The 15,675-nt window shown below is 47.7% G+C and overlaps 1 protein-coding gene across 1 annotated transcript in view; it reads right to left on the bottom strand.

Annotated features, from left to right (window-relative positions):
• The window catches only part of pir (pirin), a 76,981-nt gene that overhangs the window by 60,928 nt on the left and 378 nt on the right, over window positions 1-15,675 (bottom strand). The window contains exons 2-3 of the mRNA XM_080203319.1: window positions 3,604-3,718; window positions 1,000-1,092 (exon numbers count right to left, since the gene is read on the bottom strand). Of these exons, the coding sequence (XP_080059445.1) occupies window positions 1,000-1,092; window positions 3,604-3,696 (186 nt within the window). The 5' untranslated portion in view covers window positions 3,697-3,718. The remainder of the gene's footprint in view (window positions 1-999; window positions 1,093-3,603; window positions 3,719-15,675) is intronic.

Genomic DNA, 15,675 nt, shown 5'->3' with positions numbered 1-15,675 from the left:
ACCTACAAAATTCTGAACAGGTTTGATAGAGTAGACATTGAAAGATTGTTTCTATTCATCGGGGAAGCTAAACATGGGGCACAGTCTTAGGATAAGGGGCTGATCATTTAGGACTGAGATGAGGAGAAATTTCTTCACTTGTGAATTCTCTAGCCCCGAGGGTTGTGATGCTTCACCTTTGAATATACTTAAGGCTGCAGTTGAGAGAATTTTGATCTGTCGGTGAATTAGAGGGATAGGGGGAACAGGCGGGAAAATGGTTGAAGCCCAAGATCAACCATGATTGTGCCAAATTCAGGAACAGGCTCGATGGGCTGAATGGCCTAATCTTGCTCCTAATTCTTACGTTCGTATGAAGGATTTTAGTTACGTGGAGGGATAACGGGGGCTGTTGTCTTTGGAGAAGTGAATGCCATGGGGATATCTGATGTATGTGTTCAAAATCTTGAAGGGTTTCGATCGAATGAATAAGGAGAAACTGTTTCCAGGGGCAGAAGGGTTCATAACCAGAGGAACAGATCGAAGGGAATTGCTAAAGTCACCTGAGCCAACATGTGAAAATATTTTCTTTTACCCAGCCTGGTGTGATTTCGACTTCATTCTCTTGAGAGGTAGGTAGGAACAAGTTCAATATAAGTTTCAAAAGACATAAAAATTGGAGGAAAAGATTTGATTTGATTTATTATTGTCGCATGTTTTGGTATACAATGAAGAGTATTGTTCCTTGCGCACTATACAGACAAAGCACACCATTCATTGAGAAGGAGAGAGTGCAGAATGTAGTGCTACAGTCATAGCTAGAGTGTAGAGAAAGATCAACTTAATACAAGGTTGGTCCATTCAAAAGTCTGATGGCAGCAGGGATTGCAGAGGAAAAAGCAAAGGATTGGGATTAGCCCATTCAATGAGACAGCACAGGATACGATGGGCTGAATGCCTTCCTATAATTCTATTATATTAACGAAAAACACATAGATAGGAAAAGAATGATTCACTTACAGTTTCAAATCCTCTGTGAGGGTGGTCGGGAAATCCTGCAGGTTTGGAAACTTTAAATTCATCCAGCATCAAGAATGGGTCCAGATTATTTAGCTGCCAATAATAAGGACTGTTTAGCAATACTGTGGAAGCACACACGTGATATAATGATGTTCGATGTTTAAACTGAGCAGGGAATGAATTGTTCAATCATTAGGAGTGTTAGTACAATCACCTCATACATTAGTGGACTGACTGCGAAGTCAGTCTGTGCAAAGTTAACAAAGATGTGAAGATGCCGGCATTGGACTGGGGTGGGCATGGTGAGAAGTCTCACAACACCAGGTTAAAATCCAACAGGTTTATTTAGTAACACGAGCCTTTGGAACGCTGCCCCTTCAGCAGGTGAGTGGAGAGTTGGTTCAAAAACACGGCATACACTCAACTGTGAGATAAAGTTGGGATGCGAGTCTTTGCAAGTAATCGAGTGTTCGCAGGTACAGACAATGTGAAAGGAGAGAGGGAGAATCACAGATTAAAGAGGCGTGAATTGTCTCAAGCTAGGACAGTTAGCAGGATTTTGCAAGCCCAGGACAGATGGTGGGGGTTACAGATAGTGTGACATGAACTCAAGATCCCGGTTGAGGCTGTCGTCATGCGCGCAGAATTAACAAGAAAGTTAACAAAGCAGAAAGCTGTACCCTGAATTCTGCAAGCTCGCAAACATTGTGAGCAGTATTTAAATAGGCATCAATTTAGGAATTTGCTACCCCAGAGAGCAGAGGAAGAAGTCTCACAACTCCAGGTTAAAGTCTAACAGGTTTATTTGGAATTGTGAGCTGTCGGAGCGCTGCTCCTTCATCAAGTGGGGCTGGATCATTGAATCTACTCAACAAGCCTTGAGTTGGACAGGTTTTTTGATTGACAAGGGAGCCCACGGTTATGCGAGGGCTATATTATGGGATGTGCTGTTGTGATGTGCAGGCCGGGGTGATGGTTGATGATGATGAGCAGGGCGGCCTGTCTTCAGAGTTGCCAGCCCACCGATGGAGGGAACCATTGCTGAGGCTGCAGGTTCCACGCTGAGGCACCCCTTTCAATGTTAGGGTAAGTTCTTTTTAATTATGTTGGGTTAAGCTAAGCAGTGAGGCTTAGGCAACTGGGGGGGGGTGCACCCTCTAGAGGGGGTATACTGGGGTCATCCATTGACGCACAAAACTGACTGGGAGGCTGCCAAGGTGTACCTGGCAGTCTGCTAATGCAGCAGGATGGTTCAAAATTGGCAAAATGCTGCCAGGAGCAGGGTGGGATGGCTGATAGTTGGCACACGTTCAGTCAACAGCAGCCATGTTGCTCAGGCTCCCACCATGGTGATGGAGCGCCCTTCCCAAAGCCTCCATTTCACTCGGCCTCCCACCTCCCACCCCGACTCCAGGCAAAATCCAACCCAAAGAGAAGGAAATAAGATTGGATTAGAAAGGAAGAGGGAAAGCGACAGAAGGGAAGGCAAAAAAGAAAAGAGTTAAAGATGTCACATTTTTAAAAGCACTGAAAGGAATTCATTGCTTGAAGAAGTGAAACCCCAGAAGAGTAACTCTGAGCCAAGAAGGTCAACTGGGACTGAATGAACCATTACTACGTCATTATAAAGATACTTAGACAAAGAAGCTCTGTCTTAATATTCTGTTTAATGGGCCATTAATATGCAAACCCAGCAAGTTCTTAGATATGGCAGCGGGTAAAGAGAAGTGGGTGCAAAGCAGCATGTTCTGGAATTTCATAATTGAGGGGGTTTCTCTTCACCCTACAACTAGTGCTGACTGATTTACAAGGTGCTGAATATAACAGCCTGTTATTGTTCCCGCTTAAGGCTCAGTTTCCATTCCTGGCACTGGATCCACTGGGGAATGGCCATTAGGATTTAATAACCAATTTGAGTCAGGGTGACCAGAGGGGTCTGCCCTTGTCCTCAGCAACCCTCTGTGGTCTGCGGCGGATAGGGTACAAAGTCAGCCTGACTTCCAATCCCTTATCAGGACAACAGGATCTTGGATTCGAAAGCAGATGCTGGGGAAAGGTCCGAGTGAAGTCAGCTCTGAATCTCTGACATCAGAGGACCCACAAAAGGCCCCAGTTGCCAACCTCGTGGGTGTGCCTTCCATTCCCGGTGAGCTAGGAGGACAAATGAGGAGGCTGGACAGTCTATCTGTCTGTTTAAAGTTTGGGAACATGTGCCTGAGTTCCCAATCTGGAATACCAGAGCAGGGAAGCTTGACATGCCCACAAAAGAACACATCTGTTGTTTGAGGTCAACATTCCCCAGCTGTGGTTTTGACCCGAGCCCAACAATTTGCCGCTGAATTATAGAGAGAGCAAACTGCACCAGTCTAAACTGTTCACTTAATAACTGAACAGTCGTCAAAAACGTGGACTTTAATTCCACCAGTTAGCGCTGGATTTAAGTCAGTTCCTCAAAGGGTGAAAGGGCAGCTCAGCGTCAAAATGCAATCTGCAGCCGTGAATTGTGTATTAGAGGCAGATTGTTAAAATTGAAGATATTCGATAAAGAATTGGACTCCAGTCGCCTATCCTTTGATTTGCTACAAGCTGAAGAGTGGGACTTACCTCCCGCCTTCCGATACTCCTTCGAACTCGAGCACCTACACCTTCCAACTGCTCAATGGCCAGCACTGTTTGTGTGATCTTTCTACCAGACATAGTGCCCTGTGGAATGAGACACCTACAAGTAAAGCAGGAAACACCTATTCTTAATTAACAGCTCGCTCTTCTTTCGGGAACACTAAATCACATAGAAAAGAAATTCTACTTGCAAACATAATGATACTTTTGTTATTCTGGCTCCTTCCGAACCTATGGCCTCTACCATCTAGAAGGACAACAGCAGCAGACACATGGGATCTCCACTACCTGGAGGTTCCCCTCCAAGCCACCCAACATCCTGATTTGGAAATATATCGCTATTCCTTCGCTGGGTCCAGATCCCGGAACTCCCTCCGTTTCAGCACTGTGGGTGTATCTATGATTCATGGATTTCCAGTAGCTCAACATTATCTTCCCAAGGGCAATTAGGGATGGGTAAAAAATGCTGGCCTGGCCTGCAACGTCCTCATTCCTTGAATGAATAAAAACCGAACTCCTCTCCCTCGCATCACCCTGACCCCCTACCTCTCCCATCACCCTGGGAACAGAGTGGGTGAGAAAGTTTCTATATGGAAACGCAGAAGTCAGTGTTAGCCCGCTTGCTGTGCTGTTCCTCCACAGCGCACAAAGTTTTGCTTTGACAGGTGCCTGGGAGTCAGCTTGGTTGTCTTCCTGTGCCTTTGGGGGAGCCTTTTGGAGCAGGCCACAGGATCCGGCCTCCCACTGTTGGTGAAAATGCGAGGAAGGGGTTCTGATAGCTGGTCCCTTTCGGAGCCTGAACTCCCGTCCAATGGAGAAGGACAGGATCTAATCCCAGACGCAGGGAGTCCACATGGAGAGTGGGATTCAGATTTGTGGAGGATCAGAGGAGGAAGCAGTTACCCAAAGCTACCCTCACCCCTCCTGAATTGCCCTGACACCTGCAAAATCCAAATTAAAGCTGGAAGGCAGGCGAAGCTCCCAGTTTCATCAATAGTATCCAAATAGCCAACATGACTGGGAGTGAATTGCTACACCTCGGCCAAGGTTGAGATTTTTAAACTCTGCACATTTCAGCCAACCCCAAAACATCTATTTCTGAGTTTAAGATTCAGTCCTTGTCCCCTGGCAACTTCCCCTGCCTAAATATTGGAGTAAATGGCGCTTTGGGTTGTTGCTACCTGCGATGTTTGCTGTTTACACTCCATTAGAAGTCACCTGGAAGCCTTTATTAACTGAGCTGTGTGTGTATTTACAGTCGAGGTTATAGAGGGGGCTCTCTGGAGCACGTCCTTACCTGTTACCATTCCTGACACCACACTGTCGATGTAAGCTTTGGATCAGGTGTCTTCTTACATCACCAGTGGGCGGTACTCTGCTCAGTCTCAGGTTAACCCTTAATGTACCAGTTCCTACAACCTGCTCTCTCTCCCTCCGTAAATAATGTCAGATTGGTGACTTGCTACAACTTCCTGATGGAAATCGTCAGAATATCATGACTGACACATCTCTTATTCCACAAAGGGTCTTTCACAAAGGGTCATCTGGATTCGAAACCTCAACCCTTCTCTCTCCTTACAGATGTTGCCAGACCTGCCGAGATTTTCCAGTATTTTTTCCTTTAGTTATTTCCACACCTACATTTTTTAGATTCTCTGTGAGGTCTGGGGGACTTGTTTGCACTGGCTGGGGGGAAAAGGATAAACCATCATTCCTGGCAACATGTGACTTCTAACTTTCATTATTTTCTTCATTACCATTTAATTAACTTTAACTCAGAATTTTTCCCTTGACACATTTTCAGGCTCTCCTGTGTTCACTGGTATTTTTCCCTCAGTCTCCGCGTGAATACCCATGTAATAGGCCACCATTTCTTGCTGTTAATTATATTCTCTGCTGCATCAGTCATTAAGGAACCCAAATCTTTTTTGTTGCCATTTTCTTTCTCAAGATATTTTAAAGACTCAAGATTCCTGACGTGTCCAGCAAATCATTTCCAGGCTCCCTGTTTACGCTCTTAATTACTTCTGGTTTTAGTGCTTTTGACGATTCTCCCTGCTTTTGGAAAGTCTTTTAGTTTAGTTTAGTGTCACAAGTAGGCTTACATTAACACTGCAGTGAAGTTACTGTGAAGGTCTCTTAGTCACCACACTGTAGCTTCTGTTCGGGTACACTGAGGGAGAATTTAGCACCTGACCAGCACTTCTTTCAGAAGGAAACTGGAGCACCCGGAGGAAACCCACACAGACACAGGGAGAAAGTGAAGACTCAGCACAGAGAGTCACCTGAGGCTAGCAATCGAACCCATAAGAACATAAAAAATAGGAGCAGGAGTAGGCCATATAGCCCCTCGAGCCTGCCCCGCCATTCAATAAGATCATGGCTGATCTGTCGTGTCGTGTCGTGCATGGGATACGAGGTCAGGTAGCTAGGTGGATTGAGAACTGGCTGGGTAATAGGAGACAGAGGGTAGTTGTGGAGGGGACCTTTTCGGACTGGAGGCCAGTGACCAGTGGTGTGCCGCAGGGCTCAGTACTGGGACCTCTCCTCTTTGTAGTATACATAAATGAGCGTAGGTGGTGTGATCGGCAAGTTTGCTGATGACACCAAGATGGCAGGGTTGGCAGGTACTGAAGTGGAATGTCAAGTGATACAACAGGATATAGATAGGTTGGTGCACTGGGCAGATAGGTGGCAGATGGCATTTAATCCTGACAAATGCGAGGTGATGCATTTTGTAAGGAATAATGCAGAGAGGAGCTATGTGATTAAAGGTAGACAGATTAGGAGTATAGAAATACAGAGGGACCTGGGAGTGCAGGTTCACAAATCCATGAAGGTTGCGTCACAAGTGGAGAACGTTGTTAGGAAGGCTTATGGGATGTTAGCCTTTATAGGAAGGGGTATAGAGTATAAAAGCTGCCGTCTAATGCTTCAGTTATACAGAACGTTGGTTAGACCGCATTTGGAGTACTGCGTCCAGTTCTGGTCACCTTACTACCGGAAGGACGTGGAGGCTCTGGAGAGGGTTCAGAGGAGGTTTACCAGGATGTTGCCTGGCATGGAGGGGCTGGGTTACGAGGAGAGGTTGGAGAAACTGGGACTGTTCTCTTTGGAAAGACGGAGATTGAGGGGTGACATGATAGAGGTATACAAGATACTGAAGGGAATAGATAGAGTCAATAGTGAGAGACTGCTCCCTAGACTGGGTACAAATACGAGAGGTCATGATTTAAGGGTGAGGGGGGAGAGGTATAATTTGGAAGTGAGAGGAAGGTTCTTTACGCAGAGAGTTGTGGGGGTATGGAACGCGCTACCGAGTAGGGTGGTGGAGGCAGGAACGTTGGACTTGTTTAAGGTTCAGTTAGACAGACATGAGTGAAACGAGAATGGAGGGTTATAGTAGGGGCTATTAAATAAGGTCAGAACCTCGGGAGACACCGGAAATGCAGATTTGTAAATTAACGTTTTTGTCTTTTTATTCCGCAGGTGGAGGTCCACCTCATTGTCAAACGAGGGGCATGCACACGGTGGGTTGTGCTTAGGCTGCTCTTGGAGGTTCCGGGAGTGGCCTAGTACTTCGTGTCGGTGTGTGTGCTTGATCCTGGACCGGTAGACGGGCGCTGCAACAGCTCAGTGACTAGCACTGCTAGCTGTGCAGATACATGGATTTGGGCCTGTGTCTGTGGGAGTTTGCGTATTCTCCCTGTGGTTGCGTGGGTTTCCTCCGGGCGCTCCGGTTTCCTCCCACACCCCAAAGATGTGCTCTTAGGCTGACTGGTTTTACCAAATTGACACTATTCTCCCCTGAATCTGGCTAAGTTAGGGGTTCCATTCGTAGACACGCAGGGTAGAATAGGTGTAGGGTGATGCGGCGGCGCGGGCTCGTTGGGCCGAAGGGCCTGTTTCCTGTGCTGGGTTGTTCTTTGTTCTATGTTCTTTGTCTCAGTTCCACATTCCCGTCCTCTCCCCATAACCCTTAATCCCCTTGCCTATCAAAAACCTATCAACCCGCGTCTTAAATATATTTAGCGAGGCAGCCTCCACCACTTCAACGGGCAGAGAATTCCAGAGATTCACCACCCTTTGAGTGAAGAAGTTCCTCCTCAACTCCGTTCTAAACCGCCCCCCCTTTATCTTGAGGCTGTGCCCCCTAGTCCTACTGTCCTTTCTGAGCAGGAAGAGTCTCTCCACCTCTATCCTATCCATCCCATTCATCATCTTATATGTCTCAATGAGATCTCCCCTCATTCTTCTAAACTCTAACGAGTACAAGCCTAGTTTATTCAGCCTCTCCTCATAGTTCAACCCCCTCAACTCTGGCATCAGCCTAGTAAACCTCCTCTGCACTCCCTCCAAGGCCAAAATATCCTTGCGTAAGCGCGGTGACCAAAACTGCACACAGTACTCCAGCTGCGGCCTCACCAATGCCCTATACAGCTGCAGCAAGACCTCCCTACTTTTATATTCAATCCCCCTCGCTATGAAGGCCAGCATCCCATTCGCCTTCCTGACCACCTGCTGCACCTGCAAGCTGGGTTTTTGCGACTCATGCACAAGGACCCCAAGGTCCCTCTGCACCGTCGCATGCTGCAGTTTTTCGCCATGTAAGTAATAGTCCTTCCTACCATTATTCCTACCAAAGTGGACCACCTCGCACTTGCCAACATTAAATTCCATTTGCCATTTCCTGGCCCATTCGCCCAGCCTATCTAGATCCTTCTGCAGACTCTCCACACCCTCCGTGCAATTTGCCATTCCACCAATCTTGGTGTCATCAGCAAATTTCGACACCATACACTCGGTTCCCTCCTCCAGATCATCTATATAAATGGTAAATAGCTGAGGCCCCAGCACCGACCCCTGGGGCACTCCACTAGTCACCACCCGCCAATCCGAATAGCACCCATTGACCCCCACTCTCTCAGGAACCCGGGTCCCTGGTGTTGTAAGGGAACAGTGCTAACCACTGTGCCACCCTGTTAGTTTGTTTCTGTTGACTGGTGTGATCTGATTGAGTCTTTTAGGGGAAAGTACTGGCTTTGTATTGTATCAATTATGCCTGTTCTACCTTGCACTAGTTGCCTGAAGGTTTACCCAGTAACAGCTTGGGCTCGCTGTATTTCTCATCAATTTATGGAATGACTTTAACAGAGCCAACAACGTGGACCTCTTAGAATATGAGCTCACTGTTAAGGCAGCAATGGTCTGTACAATCAGAGAGCCCTGCACATGTACATAATGTGGAGTGCCTGGGTTACTGGCGTCCCGGGATTATACCTTGTATGAGGAAGTGCCTGTCAGAGTGGTGCTATGTAAATTAATGAAGGGACACCAGCCTCAGAGAGTTATTTCTCTTCACCCTTCTCAAAATTTCAAATCTTGGTTTAAGAATCTCCTGCTCGAACCTCCTGTCAAATTCCGCTGTCACTGTTCCAAAGATTTCTTTCCTGTCTGATTGTTAGTTAATTCTGACTCATTGCTTATTCCAAGTATGGTCTGAGCCATACTTTCAGTTTTATTAGGCCACCCATTTTACCAAATGGTTCACCCATGCGACCTAATAATAATTAGCTAACTATAAATCTAATTGTAGGTGCAATCTAAAGGCAGTGTCATTAAAAATGATATTTCATCTCTATTCCACTGTTACACATCTGCATAGAATCCCTACGGTGCAGAAGGAGGCCATTTGGCCCATTGAGTCTGCACCGACCACAATCCCACCCAGGCCCTATCCCTATGAAATTACCCTAGTTAGTCCACCTGACACTAAGGGGCAATTTAGCACGGCCAATCCATCTAACTCGCACATCTTTGGACTCTGGGAGGGAATTGGAGCACTGGGAAGAAACCCACGCAGACATGGGGAGAACATGCAGACTCCGCACAGACAGTGACCCAAGACAGGAATTGAACCCAGATCCCTGGGTGCTGTTTGGCAGCAGTGCACCACCATGCAGCCCAATGCATGCCACATTCACTTACTTAATGTGACAGCTTGGCCCTCACCATCTCACTCCAAGCAGATTCGCAGGATGAGGGGGCAACAGAGTTCAGCCAGTTCCTTTGCCTTCTTTTCAGGGTGGTCCATACAGAAAACCCCACCCCACACTGTAGATTGTCACGATGGGCAATAGCAACAAGATGCTTACTTTACTTAGCACTGGATACTCCTGGGATATAATAATTCACAATGTTGACAACCTCATGGAGCTGTGGCATGTTTTTTAGCATGCTATCACAGTTCAGGTGCAGCAGCTCAGTCTCCGCAGCAGAAGTCAGCTTCAAGTCAATCACTGACTCTGGGTTTTCGAACTCAAAGTTGGCACCAGTTGCTCACTCTGACCTGTTTATTGCCTCATGTGGTCACCCTGTGAGCTGCAGAGGGAATGAATGGGAGTTTACGGCCTTGCTTGGGCAAGACCAGAAATTTTCTCCCGAGGTCAACAGAGATTTCTGTTGTGGGACCCTCGCCTGCTCTGATTCTGGGCAAGCGAGGTGAAAGAGTTCTGGCCAATATGTATTTGACTTACCCAGAGTAAAAAAGCTCAGGCAATCTTTGTGAAACCAATTTTGGTGGCTCATTTTCTAACATCCCACGACACACCCGAGGGTTGCAAGCCCCACTATGAAATTCACTGGCCTAGGTCATCGACAGCTTTGCAATGTATTGATCGAGAAAATTGACCTCAATTCATTTTTAAAATTCAGTGTCTTCGCCATGGGTTCTCCTTCTTTCAACCCATCTCCCATTACAACCGCCTTGTTTATGTTGTGAGTTTTTTATTTACATCCCTCTTTAACTCATCAATCGATGAAATTGTCGTGCAATAGAACAAAGAACAATACAGGAAACAGGCCCTTCGGCCCTCCAAGCCTGCACCGCTCATTGATCCAACTAGACCATTCTTCTGTATCCCTCCATTCCCAGTCTGCTCATGTGACTATTCAGATAAGTCTTAAACGACGCCAGCGTGTCCGCCTCCACTATCCTGCTTGGCAGTGCATTCCAGATCCCCACCACCCTCTGTGTACAATACGTCCCCCTGATATCCGATATCAATGGGTGCTATCCCTGCCTCTGAGCCAAAAGTTCAGGGTGAGCATCAACCTGTAAATCCTTCCAACACCAACAACTGGCGGGCTATAAGATCAGGGGAGATTCCTGATCGGCCACATGAAGGGAAGAACATCAGAGCCCAGTTTGCATTGGAAAGGGTGCAGAGGAGGTTTAGCAGGATGTTGGTATGGTGGGAAGGTCTTATGAGGAAAGGCTGAGGGACTTGGGGTTATTTTCGTTAGAAAGAAGAAGGTTGAGTGGTGACCTAATTGAGGCATACAAGATGATCAGAGGGTTAGATAGGGTGGATAGTGAGAGCCTTTTTCCTCGGATGGTGATGGCTAACACGAGGGGACATAGCTTTAAATTAAGGGGGTAATTATAGGACGGATGTCAGAGGTAGGTTCTTTACTCAGAGGGTAGTAAGGGCGTGGAATGCCCTGCCTGCAGCAGTTGTGGATCCGCCAACTTTAAGGGCGTTCAGATGGACAGTGGATAGACATATGGATAACATTGGAATGGTTTAGGTTAGAGGGTCATTAGATTGGTTCCACTGGTCGGCGCAACATCGAGAGCTGAAGGGCCTGTACAACGCTGTAATGTTCTACGTTCAATCTACCATCCATGGCCCCAGGCTACAACAAGCTGGTAAGCTCAATTCCCTGAATGAACTCAGTGCCACACACCAGGATCATCACTGCCAGGAGGTGGTGTCACCAACTAGCAATCCACTGACCCAGGGTAATGATCTGGGCACCCAGATTCGAATCCCACTACAGCAGACGGTGAAATGTGAATCCAACAATTCCAAAGTTTGGAATTGAAAATCTACTCACGAGCATGAAACAATTGTGGTAAGAAGAAAAACCCCTCTGCTTCACCAATGATATTGTGGTGCAGTGTGTGAGCTTTCAGGTTGGGATCTGTGATTTATTTTGTGAGGGGGGGTGGCGGGATGGTTTTGCGGATTCTGGGTGCCTTCCTCCAGTGTAAAGGCCTACACGTGACTCCCCACCCACAGCCATGTGTCTGACCCTTAAATACCCTCCAGAATGGGCTAGCAAGCAACTCAGTTCAAGGGCAATTAGGGATGGGAAATAAATGCTGGCCCAGCCAGTCACACTCACATCCCGTGAATGATTATTTTAGAAACTCCAAGGAGAGCCATCCACCTATTTGAGGCCCCATAATTCATTTTTTCCACTCTTTGATCTCCATTAATGTAGTTCCTTCCTCTGTTCTCATTGTGCTGTAGAATCCTATAGTGCAGAATGAGGCCATTTGGCCCATCGAGTTTGCACCGACCACAATCCCAGCCAGGCCCTACCCCCATTTACTCAGTCCTCCTGATACTAAGGCGCAATTGAGAATGGCCAATCCATCGAACCCGCACATCTTTGGAGCGTGTGAGGAAACCAAAGCACCCAGAGGAAACCCACACTGACATGGGGAGAATGTGCAAACTCCACACAGACAGTGACCTGAGCCGGGAATTGAACCTGGGTCCCTGGCGCTGTGAGGCAGCTGTGCTAACCACTGTGCCACCGTGTCACCGTGCCACCCCTTTACTAAATAACAACAACTTGCATTCATATAGTGCATTTAATGTACAGGATATCCCAAGATGCTTCACAGGGAAGTCATGAAACAAAATTTGACATGGAGTCAGAATGAACTATCTGTTTGATCAAAGAAGCTGGTTTTATGGAATGTCTGAAATCAAGAGAGTGAGATTTATGGGGCATGGGCACCGCTGGCTGGCCAGCATTTATTGCCCATCTCGAGTTGCCCTTGAGAAGGCGTTGGTGAATTGCCTTCTTCTGGGTGGCACGGTAGCACAGTGGTTAGCACTGCTGCTTCACGGCTCCGGGGTCCTGGGTTCGATTCCCGGCTCGGGTCACTGACTGTGTGGAGTTTGCACATTCTCCCCATGTCTGCATGGGTTCCCTCCAGGTACTCCGGTTTCCTCCCACAGTCCAAAGATGTGTGGGTTAGGTTGATTGGCCATGCTAAGAAATTGCCCCTTAGTGTCCAGGGATGTGTAGGTTAGAGGGATTAGTGGGTATAATGTGTAGGGATATGGGGCCTGGGTGGGATTGTGTTCGGTGCAGACTCGATGGGCTGAAGGGCCTCTTTCTGCCCTGTAGCGTTCTATGATTCTTGCGGTCCCTGAGGATTAGCAGAGAGTCCGGGAGGTGCAGGCTGCTGAAGACACACAGCCACCATGGTGGTGAAGGAGTTCAAATCGGAATCAGCGAGTGAAGTAGGATATAACGGGACTCGGGGCTGAATTGGAAACAGGAGTTGAGCAGGAACTCACGATTAAAGTTAAGATTTCAGAAACTTTCGTTGGAAAAGAGAACAGATTACAGGTGGTAGGCGGGCTCTCAAAACTCAAATCAGAGGCCTTCCAGCTTCAGAGGCCCACCCAGCGCAGTGTAGGTAATCGAGAAGGACAAGGAGGCAATGTTGGATTTGTCTAGGACATTGGTTCAGTCACAGCTGGATTGGGCCCAGTTCCGGGATCCGCACTCCTATGCAGGAATTGAACACATTGCAGAGAGGGCAGGCAAGACTCACAAGAATGATTCCAGGGATGAGGGACTTCAGTTCTGTAGACTGGAGAAATTAGGATGGTTTTCTTTGGAGAAGAGACGGCTGAGGGGAGCTCTGATAGAGGTGTTCAAAATCTTGAGGCATTTGGACATAAGGAGGAACTTGTCCAGTGACAGGGCACGGATTGAAAATAATAGGCAAAAGATGTAAAAGCGATCCGAGAAAAAGCTTATTTGAACACAGCGAATGGTTAACTCCTGCAGTGCATGGCCTGAGAGTGCGGCGGAAGCAAATTCAATCCAGGCTTTCGAGAGATAATTAGATTGTTATCGGGAAAGGGAAGAATGTATAGGGTTATAGGGAGGAGGCAGGTGGATTCGGGGATGTTGACATGGGTGGGTGCTGGATGGCCTCCTTCTGCGCCGTAACAGTTCTGATCTAACAAGAAGGTGCCCTCTGAGACACTTACTAAAAATGTTATTAAAGAAGCAGGAAATACAACCAGGCCATGACTGTGTAGGGATTCCCTCTACAGGGTGGCCTGTGGCTGTATTGGCATCCTGCAACTAATATGCCAGCCAGCATTGGTACTTTCAGACCTGCGCCATCTCCTGTACAAAGATTCAACCCTCGGTATTGGTTACGGTAGAGTTTGGATTGACCCCAGGGTTACAGAGACTCTGTGGCCAGGTGTAACTCAGACTGAGTACACCTTTATCAATGGATTGCTCTTGGTAACAGGACCTTGCCGAATCACAGAAGGTGGGACTAACCCCCCCCCCTCTCTGCCCCGGTGGCATGTTTTGCAGCAGTGGACTCAGACCACCATAGGCTGGTGGCAAGATCTTCCAGTCCCCCTGCTGTCAAAGATCACACCCTCGCGGCTGGGGAATCCGTGGCGAGACTGGAAGATCCCAATGGGCAAGAAGGGCCAGAACATCTCACCCAACATCTTTACAGCGCAGAAGGAAGCCACTCGGCCCATCAAGTCAGCACTGACTCACTGAAAGAGTATTTCACCGTGTCCCATTCCCCCGCCTTGCCCCCGAATCGTAGAATCCCTACCACGCAGAAGGAGGAAATTTGCCCATCGAGTCACCAGCGGAGTGCCTCAAGGATCTGTTCTGGGACCCTTGTTGTTTGTCATTTTCATAAATGACCTGGATGAGGAAGTGGAGGGATGGGTAAGTAAGTTCGCTGATGACACGAAGGTCGGTGGTGTTGTGGATGGTCTGGAAGGATGGCAAAAGTTGCAGCAGGACATAGATAGGATGCAGGACTGGGTGGAGAAGTGGCAGATGGACTTCAACGCAGATAAATGTGTAGTCGTCCATTTTGGCAGAACCAACGGGATGAACGAGTACACTATCAAGGGCAGGAGTCTTGGTAGTGTTGAGGAGCAGATGGATCTTGGGGTCCAGGTCCACAGGACTCTTAAATTGGCCTCGCAGGTGGAGGAGGTGGTCAAGAAGGCGAATGGTGTACTGGCCTTCATTAATCGAGGGATTGAGTTTAGGAGTCGGGAGGTAATGCTGCAACTTTATAAGACCCTTGTCAGGCCTCATTTAGAGTATTGTGCGCAGTTCTGGTCGCCTCACTATAGGAAAGATGTAGAAGCTATTGAGAGGGTACAGAGGAGATTTACAAGGATGTTGCCTGGACTGGGAGGCATGCCTTATGAAGTTAGGTTGAGGGAACTGGGACTCTTTTCCCTGGAGAGACGAAGGTTGAGAGGCGACCTGATAGAAGTTTACAAAATGTTGAGAGGAATAGATAGGGTGGACTCTCAGAGGCTATTTCCCCTGGTTGAAATGGTTGCTACGAGAGGACACAGATTTAAGGTGCGGGGAGGGAGGTTCAGAAGTGATGTTAGGGGTAAGTTTTTCACTCAGAGGGTGGTGAGTGAATGGAATCGGCTGCCGTCAGTGGTGGTGGAGGCGAACTCGCTGGGGTCTTTTAAAAGACTTCTGGATGAGTATATGGGGTTTAATGAGATTGAGGGTTATAGATAGGTCTGTAGGTTGGTAGGTGTTGATGTGATCGGCACAACTCGTGGGCCGAAGGGCCTGTTTGTGCTGTAGTGTTCTATGTTCTATGTTCTATGTTCTACACCAGCCACAAGACCACCCAGGCCCTATTTCGTGTAACCCCACATACTTACCCTAGCTAGTCTCCAACACTAAGGGGCAACTTCTCATGACCAATCAGTCAAACCCACGCATCTTTTGGATTGTGGGAGGAAACTAGAACACCTGGAGAAAACCCACTCAGACACAGGGAGAATGTGCAAACTCTACACAGACAGTGACCCAAGGCCAGAATTGGATCTGGGTCCCTGGCGCTGTGAAGCAGCAGTGCTAATCACTGTGCCACCGTACTGCCCTCTTAAAACCAGTGCAGAATATTATGTGCATTCCTACAGCGAGAAACTCAAGCCG

This window comes from Carcharhinus amblyrhynchos, chromosome 15 (genome assembly GCF_965287045.1).
Source record: "Carcharhinus amblyrhynchos chromosome 15, sCarAmb.v2.hapA, whole genome shotgun sequence".
NCBI lineage: Eukaryota > Metazoa > Chordata > Chondrichthyes > Carcharhiniformes > Carcharhinidae > Carcharhinus > Carcharhinus amblyrhynchos.
The sequence above is the reverse complement of the archived record's forward strand: the minus strand, read 5'-3'. Positions and strand labels throughout refer to the sequence as shown.